The sequence below is a fragment of the Leucoraja erinacea genome, chromosome 6 (genome assembly GCF_028641065.1).
Source record: "Leucoraja erinacea ecotype New England chromosome 6, Leri_hhj_1, whole genome shotgun sequence".
NCBI classification, from domain to species: Eukaryota; Metazoa; Chordata; class Chondrichthyes; order Rajiformes; family Rajidae; genus Leucoraja; species Leucoraja erinaceus.
In genome coordinates this window covers 3,104,358-3,129,668 of record NC_073382.1, presented here as the reverse complement: position 1 = coordinate 3,129,668, position 25,311 = coordinate 3,104,358, and the positions used below count along the sequence as shown (strand labels likewise).

The window sequence follows — 25,311 nt, the reverse complement described above, 5'->3', positions numbered from 1 at the left end:
GGAAATGCTCAAGCCATCAGACATTCGCTCACCACAGATGCTGTCTGCCTTGCTGAATATTTCCAGAATGGTTCAGTTTCAAAATAACAATGTTTTCTCTCTACCACTTGTGGAATCAATTTGACACAATTAGCTGATATTTATAATAGCCAATTTAAAATTTGATATTCTGAATCATTGCAGAATCAATTTAGCAAGAAAGAATTCAGTTAAGATATAATAGCAATTAATGGGCACTAATGTAAAAAACATCTTGGCAACAATTAAAATGGTATATATTAACTCAAAATGTCAAAACGGTTTATTTGAAGCAAGCATGAAGAACGACGTTCCAACAATGTAGTGGCTAAACAAAATTACAGCATAGATATTTTACTTCTCATTTTAACATTCAAGATTTCATCTCTCGGGAAGGCATAAACCACTTTGCCAGATTAGATTTCCTAGTAATTTTTGAAAATAATAATTAAGCATAGACTTACGATGAGGAAATGATCCTCTACAAACGGCCTTGTTAAGTACTGTCACCAGAAACATATGGCAGTTTTTGAAGTCAGATTCCATTTTTTCAATTGACTCAATTCTAAAAAATAAGGAGGTGACATGTGAAATCAGCTCTTGATGCAGTTCTAAAGCTGTTTATTCAATACATTTTTTCTGTCAAATATACAGAAAAGTGTTATTTCTACCCATTTCTTTAGGTTAGAATATCATACTCATAGAAATATGAGATTTTTACCAGTAACTCTGCAGACAGTGGGAAAATAATTTTAATGCAATTATCATTTTAAAAATTGGAAGTAGAACAAAAATCACCATACATACTTTGAAACTCCTAAACTAGTTTGCCAACGATCTGCAAACATTAGAACCAAATTCAAAACTTCCATGATTGCTTCCTTCACAAAACTTATCTGAAATACATTTTATAACATATATTAAATACAACATCCAACAGTATATAATCTGTTCAGATTACTGTAATGGAAATATAATGGACTTAAAAACACTTTTTGATTAAATAATTGTTTACTGGATGACTTTACGATTACAGAAATAATTATTAAATTACTCAAAATAAGATTCCCATTAATTGTTACATTTTAAATTTGCCTCCAAAGCCAATAAACAAAGCAATCAAACAAATTTACCTTTTCCCGCAGTAAGCAACGGTCAAAAATTGTGGATAGATATCTGTAATGAATTTTTATCAGTTGGTCCAAATCCTTAGCTTCCTCAATTTGGTGCTGAAACTCAAGGCCCGTACTATGTAATATCTGAAAATATAGTAAAGAGCAATTGGTTTCCGTTATTAGGTTGCCATATTTAAAGCTGTCCAATATGCAAAGCACACAAACATTATAGTGACCATTGCAATCTTGAAACAAAGGTTAATGGATTTCAAAAACTACATATTTATTTCACAATAAGAAATTATGGCAATTAAGCATGATTGCACTTGATAAGTATGTAACAGTAAAACGAGTTGCTGGATATAGGAACCTTTGGATCTCTTCAAAGATTTTTTGTTAAAGGTGTACCAGTGTTTGGAACGTTCTTCCTCAAAGGGGGGGGAGGGGGGGGGGGTGAAGGGAAAGAGAGCTGAATCTTTGGACATTTAAGGTAGAGGCAGACTGATTCTTGTTAATTACTGGGTGAAAGGGTAGATGACAATGCAGAATTGAAGTTATAATCAGGTCAATTGTGAGAGCAGGTACCCTACTTCTGCTTCTGCTTCTTATTCATATGGGTTTGTTTTTTTTTTTGGGGGGGGGCAAGAAAACAATTAGGTTCAAATAAGAAATTTTGAAGAAACCACATGATTTTGAGGGTATCTATCTGATCTTGATTGAAAATAAATATTCCATCTTTTACATTTAAACATAGAAAATAGGTGCAGGAGTAGGCCATTCGGCCCTTCGAGCCTGCACCGCCATTTGATGATCATGGCTGATCATCCAACTCAGTATCCCATCCCTGCCTTCTCTTCATACCGCCTGATCCCTTTAGCCACAAGGGCCACATCTAACTCCCTCTTAAATATAGCCAATGAACTGGCCTCAACTACCTTCTGTGGCAGAGAATTCCACAGATTTTCCAACAGCCCCACAAATTCTCTACTTATCAGGAAATTATCCACCTTCCTTTGAGCTCCATTAGTTGTAGATTCCAAATCCTAAATAGAGGTGATAAAAAAAATGTATACTATTGCATACAGGTATCATGCTGTTAGACAGATTTCACTACAAAGCAAATTTTCATATGAAAGAGGCGGAGATGTTTGAACAATGACCTCTATTGCTGTTGTACAGACGTTTAAGGCGGGGGGGGAAATTCCAATAGCTTTTCATTAATTTGCCTGTAGTTATTAATAACAATTAGACATTTCTGTTTAGGGTTCATCCATCCCAAAAACAATAACACCTATTTTCAATGTTCAGTTGCAGAAAGTTTATTAAACATAAGCAATCAGGAAAAAAAGAAAACTGAATTAGGGCTTAATTTACAGCACACCAGGCGTCAGTTTGCCAAGACTCCTAGCTAAACAAGGCTTCTCAAGCCACAGACAGGCACCAGTGACGATTGTAAACTCTAGTACTAACACCATAAAATGGCACATGGAGTTCAGAAGGAGATACAATATGGGGACATAAACCTAATAATAGATGCTATAAATTAACTAAATTCCTCTTTCACAATTCTACCAACTTGTAACTACATTTGAAATGTTAAAAGGAATGTCAATTCCTCCAAAAGAATAGTGAAAAAAGTAGATAGTGCTTAGCTTAAATTACATAGGGAAAGGTACACAAAAAAATAAAGGCAGTAACAAACTAACAACTACATTTCCTCTCAAGTGAAAGTGAGCTTAAACTGCAAATTAAGCGTTCAGGAAGTACCAAAGACAAATAATAGCGGGAAAATTTAATTTTGTTAAAACATGTTGGCAATAGAGAATGACTTGTACCACTTTAAAACAATTACTATAATAATTAAAATATATTAACAAAGGGAGCCTCACCCTAGTCATTATATAATTATGCAGGCTATTGACAAAGTGCATGAGTTTAACTCGAAGCAGAAACATTCTGTGAATTTGTTGCCTAACAGATGTCTTCTGCTCTTGAGATGACCAACTGGAATCCTTAAGTAGAGATGCTTGTGGTTTATCATAAGTTTCATCACATTCTGTAATTACATATTGTTTGAACAATAAGTGAATATCATAATTTTGATTTTACAATTAACATACAACATTACAGCTGCACTTTAGATCCCCATAGTACAGAATTTGGGAGAGCTCAACATATCGCATGTATCAAATTTATTGGATAATTTTCTTCCTACGCCTGTTCAATTAATTTTTCTTTGCAAAAGAGTCAAGGTTCAACATTAAGAGTCAAACTGGCATCTTGGCGAAATACAGGACCAATAATCTACTTCCTCAAAGTAAATTTTGATGAAATGCATCCAAACTGGTTAGAGGAAAAAGAAAACATGATTAGGTTAAATGAAAATAAGGAAAAAGGAAAAAATTAAATTACAATCAGGAATTATATTCTTGAATTGATTTCATCTTCACTAATCTAGGGACATAAGCATGGCAATTACTGCTGCAGCTAAGATTTTAGTGAGTTAGCTGAACGAGTGTGAAAAGCTTATATTCCTCTTGGTGTCTACAGCTCACCATCCATGAGCCCATAGAAATGCCTCAATGGTCAACCTAAAAAAATATATATCTTCACAAAATCATTTCAAATAGAAAAACAAAAGACTAAAGACTTTTACCAACATTATACGCATCATTTCAAAAATTACTGATTTGTCTCCACTGCAAAGCAGTCACAATGAGCCAACTCCTGCTCCTGTGTCTTAAGTCCAAGATGCAGGCAAATTAAATATGTTCTTCACCTGGTATAAATTTACACATTTAAACATGCAAATCCACTTCTGTGGAAAGGCTTATAACCAGGAGTGATTCAAAATTACAGCAAATTTCCTTAAAATCTTGGAGTAGATTGAATGACACTCATAATTTGGAATATATACAGTAACAAAAGCAGATTTATGTTTGGTTTAAGTAACTTCATGCAAGTCAAGCTGCTCAGATAAACACCATTGTAAAAATGTATCCTGGAGGAATGAAACTGGAAATAATTAAGGCATATCCATCGCAGAAAGGTTGGCAGCAGCTCATCTGTTGAGCAAGACAGTAGTTGTCTCTGGTGATGCCAAAACTCTGATACTGGTCTAACCATTTACATCTGCACATGAATAAAGAAGACAACATTTTTTTAAACTACTGATAATTCTCCTTCTAGTAATGCCGTTCTGGATTTAACCACAATAATATTTAAACATTTCATTATAATTATTGTTACTGCTTTTAGAATATTATTGGCCCTATTTATCTTTTTTTAGTGGGCGCATATCACTACTCGTAACTTTTTCAAATGAAAACTAAGTTCATCCTACCGTCAAACCTCAGAACATCAAGACTATATTTGGCCCATTTAATTTGCAACAGAAGTATGAACACTTGATTATAAATCTTCTGGCATTCGGAGCTGATAACAATATCAACAGGCCACGGAACCTGTTTTGAAAAAAGGGGAGAAAGAAAGTACAGGCTTTTCAGCAACATTGTAACAAATTCTAACTGACTCTCAGATGTTGAAGAGAAAGACTGTTAATCATACCTTATAGCTCAATGTGAGACCATCAATAGAATGAACAGGAAGTCTTTTTTTGACAATGTCAATATTTTCTAAATAAATGGACAATCTGGAAATGAAAGTTCAAAAGTAGATGAAAACACCAAGCAAAACCATAAACTGTTTCCAAGTCACAAAAGTGTTTTGTTTTGGAAAAGAAACAGCAGCTGGAGTGAACGTTCTGCCCGGTGAAATATGTGCAGTACACTCAAGTGACTTGTCAAGAAGGTCAGAACAAAGGTTTATATTTAAAATTGCCATCAAAAACACTTGTGATATTGCCATTTCTCATGAGAACTATATTGTATGAATATCTCATTCATATATTCCCACTCATTAATACATCTATTGTTAAACTATTTTTTAAATTCTTGATTTTACACTCTAATTCTGATCATCTTGTTGATTAACTATCGTCTTACTATCTTAACTATCGTGTTGTACTTCCGGTGGCGCTGGTGTCAGCAGCCTCCACCTACAGCCCGGTATCTTTTTTGTTTTTTGTTTATTTAGGTATGAAAAAGTGTGTTTTTTTGTGTTTTTTTTGGTGTTTTTATGTGGGGGAAGATGGCACGGTGCGGGGGATACCGTCCTTCAGCCGCTTCCTGATGAGGACGCGACTATTATTCGAGTCGCGTCCTCGCCCCCCCCTCCCCCCACAGCGGCCTACCTACCTGGATTGGCGCGGCCTTTCCTGCCGGGATCGACCGGAGCTCCAGCAGCGGCGGGACAGCACTGGAACATCGCGGGGCTGGCGATGCCTTACCGGGAGTCGCCGTCTGGAGCCCGGAGTGCTGGACCTGCTGCACCGACATCATGGAGCTGCGGTTTGTGGAGCTCCCAACGCGGGCGGCGCTGATGGACAGCGCGGGGTCCTGTGACTCTGCCCGGCTCGGCCTGTGGACTCAGGAGCTGCAGACTCCGGCAGGCAGCGGGAGGCGGCTGATCGGGAGGTCCGGGCCGCTGAGGAGGAGGATGTTCACTGTCGGGGTTCGGCGTCAGCGTTCCACCAGCCCGGCGTGAGGGCCTGAACATCGGGCCACCCGGGGCGGCGACTGCGGGTGCTCGGAAGGCCCCGACCACGGATGAACACGGAGGGGAGGCTGGCTGGACTATGGTGCCATCCTCACCTTGGTGCTATTTATGTTATGTTGTGTCGTGGACTTTCTGTGTTTGTGCTTTTTTAAAAAAAATTCAATTTCAATTTTATTTTTAATATGTTTATTATTTATTTATTATTTATTTATTGTTTAATGTTTTTTTTATGATACTGCCTGTAAGGGAAATTCATTTTGTTGTCTCAAATTGAGACAATGACAATAAATTTGAATATAATACAAAGTCTTAAAAACAAAAGATACGAGAACATACCGAGAGCTATCTTCAGGATGGCGTTGTCCTACTGCCTCTTGTAACCGGGCATTTAAAAATGACAAATGTTGCCAGAATTCTTTCTCCTTTACTTTATCAAAAATAGGTACGTAGAAGTCATACATGGTCTCTCCAGCCTCCAAAAGAAAGAAATTTCTCATGGCCTGAAGATGCTCCACCAGCCTGAAGGAAAAAAAACAAAAATTTAAATTTGAGTCTTTAAAACACTTTGCCAACAAAACGTGATAAAGTAGTTTAATTCCATTGTATTGAATGGGAGAGCCAGGCATGAACCGAGTTTGCAAGAAATCCTGTGTAAGAAAGAATTGCAGGTGCTGGTTTAAATCGAAGGTAGACACAAAGTGCTGGAGTAACTCAGCGGGTGAGGCAGCATCTCTGGAAAAAAGGAATTGATTACGTTTCGGGTCGAGACCCTTCTGTTGACAGTTCCTTAAATTCCTCGGAAATTGGGTTAATGCCTAACAATTCACTGCATCTGAGTCTGTCCTACTAATAACTGCTGCTTAGAGCACCACTATTTTCTTATAACATTTAAATAGATTTGGCATGTCACCAAATATTCTCACAAACTTCGACAGATCCATTGCAGAAAGTATCCTGACTGGTTGCCTCGGGGTCTGGTACGGCAATTCGAACGCACAGGAATAAAGACTTGGACCAGCTTGGTCTCCACCATCAAAATCACCTGCACGAGGCACTGCTTCACGAAGACGGTATCTTTTGTCAAGTATCCTCACCATCGTTTCTCGCAGCTGCCATTGGGCAGGAGGTACAGAAGCCTGAAGTCACATACGAATGGGTTCAGGAAAAGCTACCTTCCTGCAGCCATCAAGGTTCTTGAACAGTTCAATACAACTTTAATCCGACACTATGAAACATCTCTTGTACTGCTATGCAGATTTAAGTGTTATGCAGATTTACGTGTAATGTCTACGTGCATACAATGCAAGGTTTTTAGTGTACCTGTACCTTACCGTACGTGTGCATATGACAACAAATAAATAATTGACGAACAATTTGCGCTGGATATCTGCAATGCAATAGCTTGCATTCATCCAATGCAAGCAAAATGAAGCTCAGGTTATTTATTTAATTGGTCAAAGCAAATCAAAGTAATATTTTACACTCATAATTGAGTGCAAAATCAAATGGACATCTAAATGGACACGATGAATAACACGATTTTTTCCCTTACTTGTAATCTGTCTTTAGAGTTTGCATTAATTTTCCACAGCACTCCAGATACCGTTTCTCAATGTGAGGATACAAACACGAACGAAGCGTGAGCTCAAATGCCTGGCAAGTCACTGATTCAGAGGATCTATCCACATTGACGTCCCCACTGCTGAATCTTTCATGGAAATCATTTTGTTCCATGTATAACCTGCAAAAAATGGATTAGAGCCAACAAGTTATCACAATGGTGTTTTCAGCCTAGATCAGTGCCCTCCATAATGTTTGAGACAAAGACACATCATTTATTTATTTGCCTCTGTACTCCACAATTTGAGATATGTAATAGAAAAATCACATGTGGTTAAAGCGCACATTGTCAGATTTTATTTAAGGCCATTTTTAACATATTGGTTTCACCATGTAGAAATTACAACTGTGTATATACATAGCCCCCCATTTCAGGACACCATAATGTTATAGAGAGCTCTCAGCACCTAATCTTTCTCCAGTCTTTCCATCACCTTTGGAAATGTTTATTGCTGTTTATCAACATGAGGACCAAAGTTGTGCCAATGAAAGTCAAAGAAACATAGAAAATAGGTGCAGGAGTAGGCCATCCGGCCCTTCGAGCCTGCACCGCCATCCAATATGATCATGGCTGATCATCCAACTCAGTATCCTGTACCTGCCTTCTCTCCATACCCCCTGATCCCTTTAGCCACAAGGGCCACATCTAACTCCCTCTTAAATATAGCCAATGAACTGGCCACAACTACATTATGTGGCAGAGAATTCCAGAGATTCACCACTATCTGTGTAAAAAATGTTTTCCTCATCTCGATCCTAAAAGATTTCCCCCTTATCCTTAAACTGTGACCCCATGTTCTGGACTTCCCCAACATCGGGAACAATCTTCCTGCATCTATCCTGTCCAAACCCTTAAGAATTTTGTGAGTTTTTATAAGATCCCCCCTCAATTTTCTAAATTATAGTGAGTACAAGCCGAGTCTATCCAGTCTTCATATGAAAGTCATGACATCCCAGGAATTAGTCTGGTGAACCTTTCTGTACACCCTCTATGGCAAGAATGTCTTTCCTCAGATTTGGAGACCAAAACTGTACGCAATTCTCCAGGTGTGGTCTCACCAAGACCCTGTACAACTGCAGTAGAACCTCCCTACTCCTATACTCAAATCCTTTTGGTATGAATGCTAATATACCATTCACTTTCTTCATTGCCCGCTGCACCTGCATGCTTACTTTCAATGACTGGTGTACCATGACACCCAGGTCTCGTTGCATCTCCCCTTTTCCTAATCGGCCACCATTCAGATAATAGTCTACTTTCCTGTTTTTGCCACCAAAGTGGATAACCTCACATTCATCCACATTATACTACATCTGCCATGCATTTTCCCACTTACCCAGCTTATCCAAGTCACATTGCAACCTCCTAGCACCTCCTCACAACTAACACTGCCCCCCAGCTTCATGTCATTATGAGAGTGAGAAACAAGAATAAAACTGTTAGAGACATCAGCCAACCCTTAGGCTTACCAAAATCAACTGTTTGGAACATCATTAAGAAGAAAGAGAGCACTGGTGAGCTTACTAATTGCAAAGGGACTGGCAGGCCAAGGAAGACCTCCACAGCTGATGACAGAAGAATTCTCGCTATAATAAAGAAAAATCCCTAAACACCTGTCCGACAGATCAGAAACACTTCAGGAATCAGGCGTGGATTGTCAATGACCACTGTCCGCAGAAGACTTCGGTAACATAAATCGAGGCTACACTGCAAGAAACAAACCACTGGTTAGCCACAAAATTAGGATGGCCAGATTACAGTTTGCCAAGAAGTACTTAAAAGAGCAACCACAGTTCTGGAAAAAGGTCTTGTGGACAGATGAGATGAAGATTAATTTATATCAGAGTGATGGCAAGAGCAAAGTATGGAGGAGAGAAGGAACTGCCCAAGATCCAAGCACCTCATCTGTGAAACACAGTGGTGGAGGAGTCATGGCGGCTGATTAGGAAAGGGGGAGATGCAACGAGACATGGGTGTCATGGTACACCAGTCATTAAAAGTAGGCATGCAGGTGCAGCAGGCAGTGAAGAAGGCGAATGGTATGTTAGCATTCATAGCAAAAGAATTTGAGTATAGGAGCAGGGAGGTTCTACGGCAGTTCTACAGGGTCTTGGTGAGACCACACCTGGAGTATTGCGTACAGTTTTGGTCTCCTAATCTGCGGAAAGACATTCTTGCCACAGAGGGAGTACAGAGAAGGTTCACCAGACTGATTCCTGGGATGTCAGGACTTTCATATGAAGAAAGACTGGATAGACTCGGTTTGTACTCGCTAGAATTTAGGAGATTGAGGGGGGATCTTATAGAAACTTACAAAATTCTTAAGGGGTTGGACAGGCTAGATGCAGGAAGATTGTTCCCGATGTTGGGGAAGTCCAGAACAAGGGGTCACAGTTTAAGGATAAGGGGGAAATCTTTTAGGACCGAGATGAGGAAAACCTTTTTCACACAGAAAGTGGTGAATCTCTGGAATTCTCTGCTGCAGAAGGTAGTTGAGGTCAGTTCATTGGCTATATTTAAGAGGGAGTTAGATGTGGCCCTTGTGGCTAAAGGGATCAGGGGGTATGGAGAGAAGGCAGGTACAGGATACTGAGTTGGATGATCAGCCATGATCATATTGAATGGCGGTGCAGGCTCGAAGGGCCGAATGGCCTACTCCTGCACCTATTTTCTATGTTTCTATGGCCTGGGCATGTATTGCTGCTGAAGGTACTGGCTGATTTATATTCATTGATGATACAACTGCTGATGGTAGTAGCATAATGAATTCTGAAGTGTTTAGACACATCCTATCTGCTCAAGTTCAAACAAATGCCTCAAAACACATTGACCGGCAGTTCATTCTACAGCAAGACAATGATCCCAAACATACTGCAAAAGCAACAAAGGAGTTTTTCAAAGTTAAAAAATCGTCAATTGTTGAGTGGCCAAGTCAATCACCTGATCTGAACCCAATTGAGCATGCCTTTAAAAATGCTGATGAGAAAAGTGAAGGGGACTAACCCCTAAAACAAGCATAAGCTAAATATGGCTGCAATACAGGCCTGGCAGCGCATCACCAGAGAAGCCACCCAGCAACTGGTGAGGTCCATGAATCGCAGACTTCAAGAAGTCATTGCAAACAAAGGATATGCAACAAAATACTAAACATGACTACTTTCATGAACATAACATTACTGTGTCCCAAACATTATGGTGCCCTGAAATGGGGGGACTATGTATAAACACTGCTGTAATCTCTACATGGTGAAACCAAAATGTATAAAAATGGCCTTTATTAATATCTGACAATGTGCACTTTAACCACATGTGATTTTTCTATTATAAATCTCAAATTGTGGAGTAGAGACAAATAAATAAATGATGGCGTCTTTGTCCCAAACATTATGTACATTATGTACTTTGTCCCAAACACTGTACATTAACCAAATGTATTACATTTTAAACGCTGTATCCAGGACTCTGCAGAATATTCAAGATTTCTGTGTAATGTTATTCTGGCTTGTTTATGTAGCCCAAAAATAAAATATTTTAAATATTCAAATTCAAGCTATGAAGTGTTTTTAAATATTAAATGCTAATCACCAGTGCTGCATGAAATGTTGCCAATAAAGTCAAACCAGTAGCAAAAGCAAAAATCCACAACCTTAACTAAATGGATTTCCATATTATAGAGGGTTTTCAGTTCATGCTTTGCAAAATGGCTGATATCAATGCAAATAAAAAGATATTATCAAGCATGGCCACAGCTGGTGTCACGTCAGAGGCAGGTCCAGGGCAGCTCCCAGGCTCTGGAACTCCCTCCCCCAACTGATCCGCAATTCCGTGTCCCTCACCATCTTCCAGTCCCGCCTCAAGACCCATCTCTTCACCGCTGCCTATCCTTAGCCCCACGTCCCCCTCCCTTTTCATCTGTGCTTGAATTGCCTCATATTGTGTTTTGAATTGAATTCTGTCTCTAATTTGTGTACTAGTCATGTCTCTACTATTTATTTCATTCCGCTTACATGTTTTTCCTCTACTTGCTAAATTTTTGTAAGGTGTCCTTGAGACTCTTGAAAGGCGCCCATAAATAAAATTTATTATTATTAGAATGGGATGAAAACTCATTGGAGTTGTGTAACTGAACCCTTAACTTCTATGACAACAAAATAATTTCAATACTTAACATCTTTAGACAAGAGCAATGTTCAAAATAGCCTTTTGGTGAGAAAGCCTATAGAAAGGAGAATATTCCATTCCCAATAAATTTGACAGGTTCAGAAGAGAATATTTTTACTTATTTAAATATATGAATATTATCTTCCTTTAGATTATGTGAACTTTGAAAATGCCAACTCATAAAACAGTTTCAGAAACCAAAATAGCAGGTTTAAATACAGACTCTTTTCACTTGTTCAATTTCCTGTGATAAGAAATATTAATATCTCCTCACACAATGTATGTGGAATTTGCTAAAATAACACAAATACTGCCAGTTAAAATTTCCAAAGCAGATTGTATGAATCCAAGGAATGCCATGGTTTCACTGAAGTGCAATGTTTGCACTGAAGTCCAAATGATTGCAAAGCTTCATCACAATTGTCAGTTATGCACTCTTGTACATTCACCAATGTCAACAATCTTTTTTTTGTTTTTTTTTGTTTATTTTATTAGAAGTTAATACAGTACAAAACAGTTCAGTGGAACCTAATTTTAGGTGCCAACTATGTCATACCGTAATCCATTCTATGTACAACCTCTAGTTTTATGTTATGAGAAGGAAGTAAGTAAGACAAGAAAAAGAAAACAATAGAAAGAGGAAGAAGTGGAAAAATAGATGGTAGAGAGTAGAAAAACGTGAAGTGTGCATATAAAAAAGAAAAAAAAAGAAAAAGTGGAAAGTAGAAATAGAAGAGAAGGCCCCTTAAAAGAGAATTTTTCAAATCTGTATTCGGAGATGTATATCTATCCACGTCATGAACTGAAATCAGCAATCTTTACGGTACCGCTGCATCACATGATTCCAAAAAGTCGATGAAAGGAGACCAACTCCTTAAGAATTGGTCATATTTATCTATTAGTCGGAGTCTCATTTCTTCAAGGCGTGCTATGTCCATCATATTCCTAATCCACATTTTAACAGTTGGTATGGTTGTATTTTTCCAAAATTTAAGTATCAATTTCTTTCCAATTATTAACCCATAATTAAAAAAAACATTTTGGTCTTTATTTAAATTGGTATCTTCTCCTATTATTCCAAATATAATCCATTCCGTTTTGGGTTCTATTCTTGACTTGAAAAGCTTTGTAAATATATCAAATATATCACTCACCAATGTCAACAAACTTGACAAGCACGAAATGCGTGAAAGGAAGTTACCAAAAATAAATTACTGCAACGGCTCACCAAATACACAGTGATACTTGAGCCTACAATATTGTAATCATTGAAATATTACCTTGCGAAAGTTATAGCTAATAAAGGATCATGAACATCATCAAGCTCGAGGTGCCGAGCAACTATAGACTGCACCTTGATCAAGCTTTCTTTTGTGGCCTGTTGCTCTGGAACTGTAAGTTCACAAGATTCAGCACCCTCTCCATAACGAAGGCGGGACTGAAGTGACTCTAGGAACAGTGCATACAAACTTTTTCTTTCTGCATCTGCAAAGCAAAATAAAATAGCAATCTTTACAAAGTGAATTTCATAAAACTAAATCTGTTCCCATAAATATTTAGAACCATGATGATTAATATAGAGAATGGGAGAAAATGCACAAATGGAAAAACTTAGATATATGGATTCTTGCAGACTCTGAACTTTTAAAACAGGATTTCCTGCAGTTTTTTTTAAGCATATTTCTGACCTCACTGCCAACAAGACCGACAGATAGCTTGAATGGCTGGCTGGACAGCTGCCAAGGGAATGGATGCATCAGACAAATACAATTCCCAACTAAAATAGAATGAGATATGATGAGAAGGGGAGGGGTAAATGTAGAAACAATGAAAATAGGTGCAGGAGTAGGCCATTTGGCCCTTCGAGCCAGCACTGCCATTCAATATGATCATGGCTGATCTTCCAAAATCAGTACCCCGTTCTGGCTTTTTCCCCATATCCCTTGATTCCCTTAGCCCCAAGAGCTAAATCTCTCTTGAAAACTATGGGACATGTAGAAAGGAAGAAACCCAGCACATCAGGAAGAGGCATAGGCATTTGGTAATTACAAGAGAGGGTATAATGCTTTTTGCAGGAAACTATGAGTAAATCATTGAGTTTATAGGTCCAATGCAATAACTTAATTTAAGGCAAAAATTATTTTGCTGTAGTAAAGTAGGTAAAACAACAGTATTTGCATGGGCTGATGATAGGGCCACCAGTTGGAATGGATATTCTCACCGATAACTGCACAATTCACTTTAGACTTCAAAATGCTATTGCACACGGCAAAAACAAACTGAAAGCTTAAACGCATACTGTGTGAATAGATGTGGATCATTTAGCAAATGATCTTTCTGATAATTATCACTGCCAGATAGTCCTAAAAAGTGCTGTATTATGCTATGATAGAATATACAGCCAAAGTTTTGATACTTTTGTACAAAACATGTAGTGATGATCTGCTCAATGTGTTATCTGACGTCAGCCAATTAACCATATAACCACATAACAATTACAGCACGGAAACAGGCCGACCCTTCTAGTCCGTGCCGAACACGTTTTCTCCCCAAGTCCCATATACCTGCGCTCAGACCATAACCCTCCATTCCTTTCCCGTCCATATAACTATCCAATTTATTTTTAAATGATAAAAACGAACCTGCCTCCACCACCTTCACTGGAAGCTCATTCCACACAGCCACCACTCTCTGAGTAAAGAAGATCCCCCTGATGTTACCCCTAAACTTCTGTCCCTGAATTCTCAAGTCATGTCCCTTTGTTTGAATCTTCCCTACTCTCAGTGGGAAAAGCTTATCCACGTCAACTCTGTCTATCCCTCTCATCATTTAAAAACCTCTATCAAGTCCCCCTTAACCTTCTGCGCTCCAAAGAATAAAGCCCTAACTTGTTCAACCTTTCTCTGTAACTTAGTTGCTGAAACCCAGGCAACATTCTAGTAAATCTCCTCTGTACTCTCTCTATTTTGTTGACATCCTTCCTATAATTAGGCGACCAAAATTGTACACCATACTCCAGAATTGGCCTCACCAATGCCTTGTACAATTTTAACATTACATCCCAACTTCTATACTCAATGCTCTGATTTATAAAGGCCAGCACACCAAAAGCTTTCTTTACCACCCTATCTACATGAGATTCCACTTTCAGGGAACTGTGCAGTTATTCCCAGATCCCTCTGTTCACTTGCATTCTTCAATTCCCTACCATTTACCATGTACGTCCTATTTTGATTTGTCCTGCCAAGATGTAGCACCTCACAGTTATCAGCATTAAACTCCATCTGCCATCTTTCAGCCCACTCTTCCAACTGACATAAATCTCTCTGTAGACTTTGAAAATCTACTTCATTATCCACAACCCCACCTATCTTAGTATCATCTGCATACTTACATCCAATTTACCACACCATCATCCAGATCATTGATGTACATGACAAACAACAGTGGACCCAACACAGATCCCTGTGGCACCCCACTAGTCACTGGCCTCCAACCTGACAAACAACCATCTACCATTACTCTTTGGCATCTCCCATTCAGCCACTGTTGAATCCATCTTGCTACTCCACCATTAATACACAACAATTGAACCTTCTTAACCAACCTTCCGTGAGGAACCTTGTCAAAGGCCTTACTGAAGTCCATATATACAACATCCACTGTTTAACCCTCATCAATTTCCCGAGTAACCTCTTCAAAAAATTGAAGAAGATTAGTCAAACATGACGTTCCAGGCACAAATTCACGTTGACTCTTCCCAATCAGACCCTGTTTATCCAGATGCTTATATAAATTATCTCTAAGTATCCTTTCCATTAATTTTCCCACCACTGACGTCAAACTAACAGGTCTATAATTGCTAGGTTTACTCTTAGACCCCTTTTTAAACAATGGAACAACATGCGCAGTACGCCAATCCTCTGGCACTATTCCCATTTCTAATGACATTTGAAATATTTCTGTCATAGCCCCTGCTATTTCAACACTAACTTCCCTCAATGTCCTAGGGAATATCCTGTCCGGACCTGGAGACTTATCCACTTTTATATTTCTCAAAAGTGTCAGTACTTCCTCTTCTTTGAATCTCATAGTTTCCATAGCTACTCTACTTGTTTCCCTTACCTCACATAATTCAATATCCTTCTCCTTGGTGAATACCGAAGAAAAGAAATTGTTCAATATCTCCCCCATCTCTTTTGGCTCTGCAGATAGCTGTCCACTCTGACTCTGTAATGGACCAATTTTATCCCTCGTTATCCTTTTGCTATTAATATAGCTGTAGAAACCCTTTGGATTTACTTTCACCTTACTTGCCAAAGCAACCTCATATCTTCTTTTAGCTTTTCTAATTTCTTTCTTAAGATTCTTTTTACATTCTTTATACTCCTCAAGCACCTCATTTACTCCATGCTGCCTATAATTATTGTAGATCTCTCTCTTTTTCCGAACCGTGTCCAATTTCCCTTGAAAACCATGGCTCTTTCCAATTTTTACTATTTCCTTTCAACCGAACATAAAGATTCTGTACTCTTAAAATTTCACCTTTAAATGTCCTCCATTTCTCTTCCACATCTTTCCCATAAAACAAACTGTCCCAAATTACTCCTTTTAAATCCTTTCGCATCTCCTCAAAGTTAGCCTTTCTCCAATCAAAAATCTCAACCCTAGGTCCAGTTCTGACCCTCTCCATAATTATATTGAAACTAATGGTATTGTGATCACTGGTCCCGAACTGTTCCCCAACGCATACCTCTGCCACCTGACCCGTCTCATTTCCTAACAGGAGGTCCAGTACCGCCCCTTCTCTAGTAGGTACTTTTATGTATTGCTGCAAAAAACTATCCTGCACACATTTTACAAACTCTAACCCATCCAGCCCATTTACAGAATGTGTTTCCCAGTCTATGTGTGGAAAATTGAAATCTCCCACAATCACTACCTTGTGCTTACTACTAATATCTGCAATCTCCTTACATATTTGCTCTTCCAATTCTCGCTCCCCATTTGGCGATATATAATACACCCCTATAAGTGTTGCTACACCTTTCCCATTTCTCAGTTCCACCCAAATAGCCTCCCTAAACGAGCCCTCTAATCTATCCTGCCAAAGCACTGCTGTAATATCTTCCCTGATAAGCAATGCAACACCTCCACCTCTTGCCCCTCCAATGTGCTAATGTTAAAAAATAGTTTGTGGTATCATGAGAATATTAAAAGCTAGTTATCGACAGAGGACTATCTTTTTTACTTTATTTCCTCACAGTTATAGCACTGCAGTCATTTGGAAAAGACCGTGTATAGTGATTAAACAAAACTGTTGGAAGAACTCAGCACGTCAAACAGCATCTGTGGAGGCAAGGAAATGGTCGATGTTTCAGTTTGAGACCCTGCATATAGTGACAACATTGTAGCCAGGCAAAGTGGCGATAACTGGGTAATTCTGCAGTTAATCGCAGTTAGTCACTACATTGTTGTAATTTACTTAGAGTAACATTATGTATATAATTTATATCTAACCATCCTCCATTTAGCTCATAAAAATCACTGTTTCGTTAAGATATTGCTGTAATGGTCCATTTCCTTTGCTCATCAGACCGTTGTCCAAATAAATAATTCTTGTCTGTATAAAAAAAGACTGCTTGCTGTACTTACTACAGCAAAATTTGAGGAAGCTGGATTATCAGTCATTTTATTTTGGTCGACAGTTGTGAATATATATTGTTCAAAAACTCAATTGCATCTTTCGGTCCATCACATTCAACTTCAAAAGTAATTCCACAAGTCACGCAATTTTAGATCAAGTACATTAAATCATGGGTTGAAAGGTGAGTTGTTCCTGACCTTGCAGCATATATTGGCTTGGTTGACTTACCAGAACACACATGTCTGGTACTTCTCTAAATGAATCCACAACACGTAATTTCTGCAGTTGTCACAGCATACGTTCAATAAAAGTTCTACAAATTATTGAGTTGAATGGCATTATACAACTCAATAACATAGATTTATTTATTTTTTACCAATTCTCCAAACTTACAACTTCAAAATGCCTTCAATTACAACCTAGATCGGACCCAAGCATTTATTCAGGTTCTCCTTTCCTGTCCCACTGCAATTAGTTTTCCTTACCTCGGTGAGTGTTTTCCATTGGGAATCGTTGGTTATCCTTACTTTCCAGGTTCTTGAGTAGCTGCATTGATTTGCCAGCCATAATAATCTGCTTCAGCACTGGCTTCAGGAAGGACACCATTGTGTGCTGTTTACTAGAATTTCCTTGATCCACAGTGCCATTACTGCCTGCACCATCACCTGTATTTTCATCAATTCCAGTCTTTTCAGAAACACTAAATAACGTACAAGTAGAATGCCAGAAATCTTTATGATTCACCGGGACATCCTTGTTTCTAGTGCATAAAGCAAAAAAGAAAAGCATTTTAAAGTAATAGCTCAACTCTCACCACCACATTATAAGCATTCTTTTATTCGTTAAATATATTTTCTAAAATATTATTAACACTTGCTCCTGCCTTCTACACAATACTAGTAAAGCGCAGGCAAACTATTTATTTTTCCCATGATAACACAATCACCCTTTAATAAACAACATCGAACATGTTGCAGTTGAATGCAGTGAAGTTTAAAATAAGTTCCCACAAAATAAATATTTATGCATTTACCAAAAGCAGAAGATGGATTCAGATTTCAGAGGAACAATTCAAAATTAAAGGATGTCCTTTTTGGAAGGAGATGGAGGAATTTCTTTAGTCAGAGGGTGGTGAATCTGTGGAATTCTTTGCCATAGAAGGCTGTGGAGGCTAAGTCAGTGGATATATTTAAGGCAGAGATAAATAGATTCTTGATTAGTATGGGTGTCAGAGGTTATGGGGAGAAGGCAGGAGAATGGCTTAGGAGGGAGAGATAAATCAGCCATGATTGAATGGGGGAGAAGATTTGATGGACCAAATTCTACTCCTATCACTTACGCATTTCATTGTCCTATCTGGGACACATGACAATAAACTCTCTTGAATCTTGATCTTCTGATCAAAGTGGTGTTAGAAAAGTGCATTTTAAACAATTAAATTATAGATCCGAATGAATCTATCTGGTCTAGTTTGTATACTTACCTTTTTCTGGAACAACATAAAAAGAACACCTGCACCTCAAGGATCAAGTCAAGAGTGCTTAATTGTCATGTGAAATGAAACGGAATTATGAAACTCTTACTTTCTCCCTCCTCTCTCCTTACAGCAGTTTCATCCAAACAATACTTCCACTTATACCTTAAATATATATAATGGTGTCAACTTCATCTGATTGCTGTGCAAATCGTTCCATGCTCCAACATTTTGTTCCTTCATAACAGTTTTGATACAGATTATTCAATCAGTGATTTTCCTCATTTTAAAAGCTGGCCTATCTTGGAGATGAATCCAATAAAACGTTTCCAGTTTGCCATCCTTGAAATTAGGCAATGAGCACCCCATGGTTTAAGCGCAGTGGTACACATAAATCCTACTAATGTAGCCGCAATAAATCTATTTTCAGTTTAGAAACATAGAAAATAGGTGCAGGAGTTGGCCATTCTGCCCTTCGAGCTGGCACCCCATTCAATATGATTCTTAAGGGGTTAGACAGGCTAGATGCAGGAAGATTATTCCCGATGTTGGGGAAGTCCAGAACTAGGGGTCACAGTTTAAGAATAAGAGGGAAGTCTTTTAGGACCGAGATAAGAAAATCATTTTTTACACAGTGGTGAATCTGTGGAATTCTCTGCCACAGAAGGTAGTTGAGGCCAGTTCATTGGCTATATTTAAGAGGGAGTTAGATGTGGCCCTTGTGGCTAAAGGGATCAGGGGGTATGGAGAGAAGGCAGGGATGGGATACTGAGTTGGATGATCAGCCATGATCATATCGAATGGCGGTGCAGGCTCGAAGGGCCGAATGGCCTACTCCTGCACCTATTTTTTTTTTTTTTTTTTTGTTTTGTTTATTTTATTAGAAGTTAATACAGTACAAAACAGTACAGTGGAACCTAATTTTAGGTGCCAACTATGTCATACCGTAATCCATTCTGTGTACAACCTCTAGTTTTATGTCCTGCACCTATTTTCTATGTTTCTATGATCATGGTTGATCATGTTTAACCTTATTTCCTGCAAATGCTAGATTTCTGTTAAAGAAAATCTTGACATTTCTAATCTCAGGAACGATGTATCTGAGACCCTTGTTATCATTATTTACCTGCACCCTTCAGCCTCGTTCCACTATCCAGCCTCATTCTAGGTTTTTGTAGTCAAGCTACCTACACAACAATTATTCGTATAATATTGTATATGGTACCAATAAGCTCCTTTTACAGTTCTCTTCAGTGTTTGCTGATAGACCTATTTGAATGTCATTAGCAAATTTCAACATCACATGTTCAAAATGTCCCTGCACGCTCTGTAACATAAAGTAGCTGCAGATGGTGTTAAACAGTTCAGTGGTAGTGGGAAAAAAAACCAAGAATAAAGCTGAAGCTGTCAAAACCACCAACACCATTTATTTCAGAAGGGGAGGGAAGGAAGTGGGGAGAAAAACAAAAATACATATTTCCTTTTCTTTCAATATAATAGCTCATTGGTCTCTCAATTTTGTCTTAAACAGCATCAACTCTTACATTTATCTTTGTCATCATTCTAATTTTATTTTTGAAATAATTCTCTGCTTTTGCCCTGAATGGGAATTACATGTAATTTATAATACATATTGCCCAACAAAAACATTATTAATTCTTCATGTCTGAAGTAGGATCCCAACCCAAAAGGTTGCCTGTCCATTCCCTCCACATACTGTATCTCTGCCAGATGATGCCTGAACTGCTGACCCTCCAGCACTTTGTATTTTGCTCAAGGTTCCAGCATCTGCGGTTTCTTATTAATGCTTCAGATTATTTCATCTCGAGATTAAGGTCACCCGAGACCTGTTTCTGTAGTCACCAAGCATGTAGTCATTGAGTTTGACAAAAATCAGGGACAAAGCTGGGGGCTTCTCTGGTCAACAAGTCACCACAAAGCCATCACAGAAACAAAAGGCTTGTTTCTCCACGCCCATTGTTCCTTTAAAAAATCCCCAATTCTCTCAGTCTTTCATGTGCAGACTGCTTATTGAGATATAGTTTCAGACAGTTCTTCAAAACTTGCACAGAACATAAAAGCCTACCTTGCATGAGTCATGCAAGCTGTTCAGCTCAGGGGGAATTATGATGAAATATAGTTCTGTCTTCAGTGCATAACACACACACACACACGCACACACAGCTCAAAGTTACTCAGGCATCCTAAGCATCATTTTTGTATTCTAATCAAGGTACTTAAGACAACATAAGAACTCCATCCATGCCCAGTTGAGATAAATAAATCCCACAGCATACAGGCTTAACCATCAATCTCTAAAAGTTTTAATTTAAATTTATCTTTCTATCCTTGCACAGAGGGATGCCAGAAAGAAATTTACCCATGCCAGAAATTCTCCACATGTTCTCATCAAACTCTACCACAACATATTTTTCTCCCTCCTTGGTCATTCAAGCAATTCACTCATAAATGTTATAGAATAGAATAGAATAGAATAGAATGCAATTTATTGTCATTCAAACCTAGGTTTGAACAAAATATCATTTCTACAGTTTTTTTACATTACAAAACAATCCAAGACCCACACTTAACACAGTTTACATAAACATCCATCACAGTGAGTCTCTAACATCTCCTCACTGTGATGGAAGGCAAAGTCTTTATCTCTTCCCTTTGTTCCTTCTCCCGTGGTTCAGCAGTCTAACTGCAGTGTCGAGGCAAACTGGGGCTCCGATGTTAAAGCCCCCGGCGGGCGATGGTAAGTCCTGAGGCCGCTTAAGCCACGCCGGGCGATGTTAGGCCCCGGCTCCATGTCCTTAAACCCGCGATTCCAGCGGGAGAAGTCGCCGTTGCGGAACTCGGAAAAGTGGTCTCCCACCAGGGACCTGCATGCTCCCGATGTTCCCGTCCACCGGGTCTGCGGCCGGTGCCTCCGAACTCCAAAGTCGGGTCGCAGCCGCGCGCCACCACAGCTCTTCCCGCTCCGAAGTTGGCCAGCTCCGCGATGTCAGTTCCGCAGGCTCTGCAACTGGAGTCCTCAGGTTAGTCCCGGCCGGAGGTCGCCGCCGGCTCCACGATGTTAGGCCCAACGACATCCGAGACCCGACAGGGAATAGTCGGATCTCCGCACAGGGAAGAGATTTAAAACGGTTTCCCCCACAGCCCCACCACCTCCCCCCACATATACACAGCTAAAAAAAAATAATAAAAACTAACTCAAGACATACATTTAACAAGACAAAAATAAAAAAAGACAGACGATTGTAGTCGAGCCGCTGCCGTTAGGCGCCGCCACTGTACCTGCGATTTTATTTCAATAAAAGAATGGATATTTGTGTAAATATCACTGCCAATGTAAATTTACCAATGTAGTGAATCGTGGGGCAGGATCATAAATGATCCCCAAAAAATGAAATTCAGTCAAGTACAAGACATTGCCCACTAAATTGCAATCAGCAATTCCTCTCTCTGATCTGCCCACAATTGCTATCTTGACAGATAATTCTATAATTCTGTGCAGTCCTGAGTAGTACATTTACTCATTTAAACAAAGCTATTCCATTAATCAACCAATATAACATCACATAATGGGAAATTTACATGATGGTAATATAAATTTTGTGATCTTTGTACCTCTGGATAATGAATTCTTTTGCAGGGTCAGACAGATTTTCCATGGACTATCCATTCATCCACAATTTCTAAATACGGCCTTACAGTTTCCACCCACAAAGAAAAGAGAAGAGACACCTGCAGACAGAAAGTTTGAGACAGTTAAACTCATGAAAGTTAGGCTCACAACTAATCATTTTGATTGTAGTTCAATTTTCATCTTCAAGAGTATCAACTTTCCCCAAAATGCATTACTCTTTACCTGCCAGCAACAAGAGTAGGAACAATTCATATGAAATTAAGATCCTTACCAATAAATATCACCATAGATGTGAAGGAGTTTAATTTGATCAAGTTTGGTTCGTAAATTAACAATAGAGATTTGTTGAAAAAACAGAAAGCAGTCAAATTTAAAAGAGAATTTTCCCAGCAGAATAAAGTATGGGAAAATATTAGAAGCTCGGTTTATAGTAATCGTTGAAACAATGTATTAACAATGTATTAACATAGAGATGTATTGTCTGGGCACAGCACCATATTTGATATCAGTCTGAACAGCCTGTCCCAGATAAGGTCAAGATAGCAGGGCTCTCACTTAACTTTTTTTCCCTCCGTTTCCAGCCGGGCAACCTAGGCAGCTTTTTAGGTTGCCAAATGACAAATTAGGTGGTCATTTAAGACGGCTTGAATGACGCATGCGATAATGTGCTCGGACGAAGTGCATAGTTACCAGTCGGAATTATGCTCAATGAAGCATTCACATATTATTTCTGCTTCAAATAAAGATACAAGATACAAGATACTAGATACATTTAATTGTCATTTGGACCCCTTGAGGTCCAAACGAAATGCCGTTTCTGCAGCCATACATTACAAACAAATAGACCCAAGACACAACAACACAACATAATTTACATAAACATCCATCACATCATTGTGATGGAAGGCCAAAAACACTTATCTCTCCACTGCACTCTCCCCCCCCCCCCCGATGTCAGAGTCAAAGTCAAAGCCCCCGGCTGGCGATGGCAATTGTCCCGCGGCCATTAAAGCCACGCCGGGTGGTGCAAGGTCGCACACCGGGTCTTGGTGTTGGAGCCCCCGGCGTGCGCTCGCAGAGTCCCGAGGCCATTCCAAGCCTCGCGGGGTGGTGCTGTAAAGGCCCCGCTCCAGGAGCTCTTCAACCCCTCAACTCGGGCAGGGGAAGTCGCCGTTGCGAGAGCCCTGAAAAGCGGTCTCCCTCCAGGGAGCCGTGGGCTCCCGGTGCCGCCATCCACAGACCTGCCGTTGGAGCCTCCGACTCTCCGGTCGGGCCGCAGCAGCAGCAGCAGCAGCGCTCCTCCACCGCTCCACCCGCTCCGGACTCAGCCAGCCCCGCGACGGCGACGGTGAGTCGTAGCACCAGAGTCCCCGGTCTCTTCCTGTTGGAGGCCGCTCCTCGTTGCGGCCCCAATGACAACGGAAACCCGACGAAAAAGGTCGGGACTCCAGTGCAGGGAGAGATTTAAAAAGTTTCCCCGCCCCCCCCCCCCCCCCCCCCCCCCCCCCCCCCCCCACACACACCCCCCCAACAAAAAATAACAAAAACTACATTAAAACACAGACAAAAAATAATAAACCGCGGACAGACTGCAGAGGCCGCTGCTGACGAGAGTCGCGCCGCCCACCGGATGTCACAAACTAAACATATTCACCAATCAAGGCATGATATATACCATAATGACATGCAGCAAAATTATAATATAGTGTATACAGTATCTCAACTCTTTTTACACATTGCAACGAATGCAATTTCTATTATTTCTTTCCACTTCCAAACAAAAATGTGGTTGGATTATTCAGCGTATGATCAACCTCGGTGAGACCAAGCGCAGGCTTGGTGATCGCTTCGCACAACACTTCCACTCAATTCACAACTAACCTGATCTCCCGGTGGCTCAGCACTTCAACTCCCCCTTCCATTCCGAATCCGACCTTTCTGTCCTGGGCCTCCTCCATGGCCAGAGTGAGGCCCACCGCAAATTGGAGAAACAGCACCTCATATTTCGCTTGCGTAGTTTACACACCAGCGGTATGAACAGTGGCTTCTCCAATTTCAGGTAGTCCTTGCTTTCTCCCTCCTTCCCCTCCCATTCCCAGCTCTCCCACAGCCTACTGTCTCCGCCTCTTCCTTTCTTTTTCTTCCCCGCCCTAACATCAGTCTGAAGAAGGGTCTCAAACCGAAACGTCGCCTATTCCTTCGCTCCATAGATGCTTCCTCACCCGCTGATTTTCTCCAGCTTTTGTGTCTACCAACGGGATCCCACCACTGGCCACATCTTCCCATCTCCTCCCCTGTCGGCTTTCCGCAGAGACTGCTCCCTCCGTAACTCCCTGGTCAATTCGTCCCTCCCACCCAAACTACCCCCTCACCTGGCACTTTCCCTGGCAACTGCAGGAAATGCTACACTCGTCGCTTTAACTCCCCACTTGACTCCATTCAAGGGCCCAAGCAGTCTTTCCAGGTGCGGCAGAGGTTCACATGCACCTCCTCCAACTTAATCTATTGCATCCGCTGCTCTAGGTGTCAGCTGCTCTACATCGGTGAGACCAAGTGTAGGCTTGGCGACCAGGGTGCTGGCTGCCCGTCCGGCCCAGCAGCAGGGTGGAGCCTCGGTCAGTCGAGGGTCGGCGGTCCCACGACGGATTCCCCAGCAGCTTCCAGCCTCCGCCGCGGGTGCGGCCCGTCTCTGATGACCTCGATGACGATGAGGAGCCCTCACCTGCAGCGGTGGGGCAAGGCCACGCATATGGAAGCACCTAGGATGGCTGCCTCAGTCAGCCGCCAAAATAGCTGCCGCGAACTACTCCCACATGACTACAAAAACGGCCGACGCAGCCGGCCGGAAGCGACGCTCAACCTGTTGACCGCCGCCAACAGCGCCACCTTGGGTCGAGTGGCGACTCTGCAGCCCGACCGACGTCTACACCGCCACCCCTGGTCGGTTGATGTTACTACAGCCTTCAGTTTAAACCACTAATCCAACCACTTGGACTTTGCTGTAGC

The 25,311-nt window shown here is 40.4% G+C and overlaps 1 protein-coding gene across 1 annotated transcript in view; it reads right to left on the bottom strand.

The window, feature by feature from the left end:
* tubgcp5 (tubulin, gamma complex associated protein 5) overlaps positions 1–25,311 on the bottom strand; it is a 61,133-nt gene that overhangs the window by 2,645 nt on the left and 33,177 nt on the right. Inside the window, 12 exon segments of the mRNA XM_055636493.1 lie at positions 483–583; positions 826–914; positions 1,152–1,277; positions 3,023–3,189; positions 4,477–4,597; positions 4,701–4,785; positions 6,087–6,269; positions 7,303–7,491; positions 12,813–13,017; positions 17,665–17,939; positions 22,287–22,324; positions 22,326–22,403. Coding sequence (XP_055492468.1) covers positions 483–583; positions 826–914; positions 1,152–1,277; positions 3,023–3,189; positions 4,477–4,597; positions 4,701–4,785; positions 6,087–6,269; positions 7,303–7,491; positions 12,813–13,017; positions 17,665–17,939; positions 22,287–22,324; positions 22,326–22,403 — 1,657 coding nt within the window.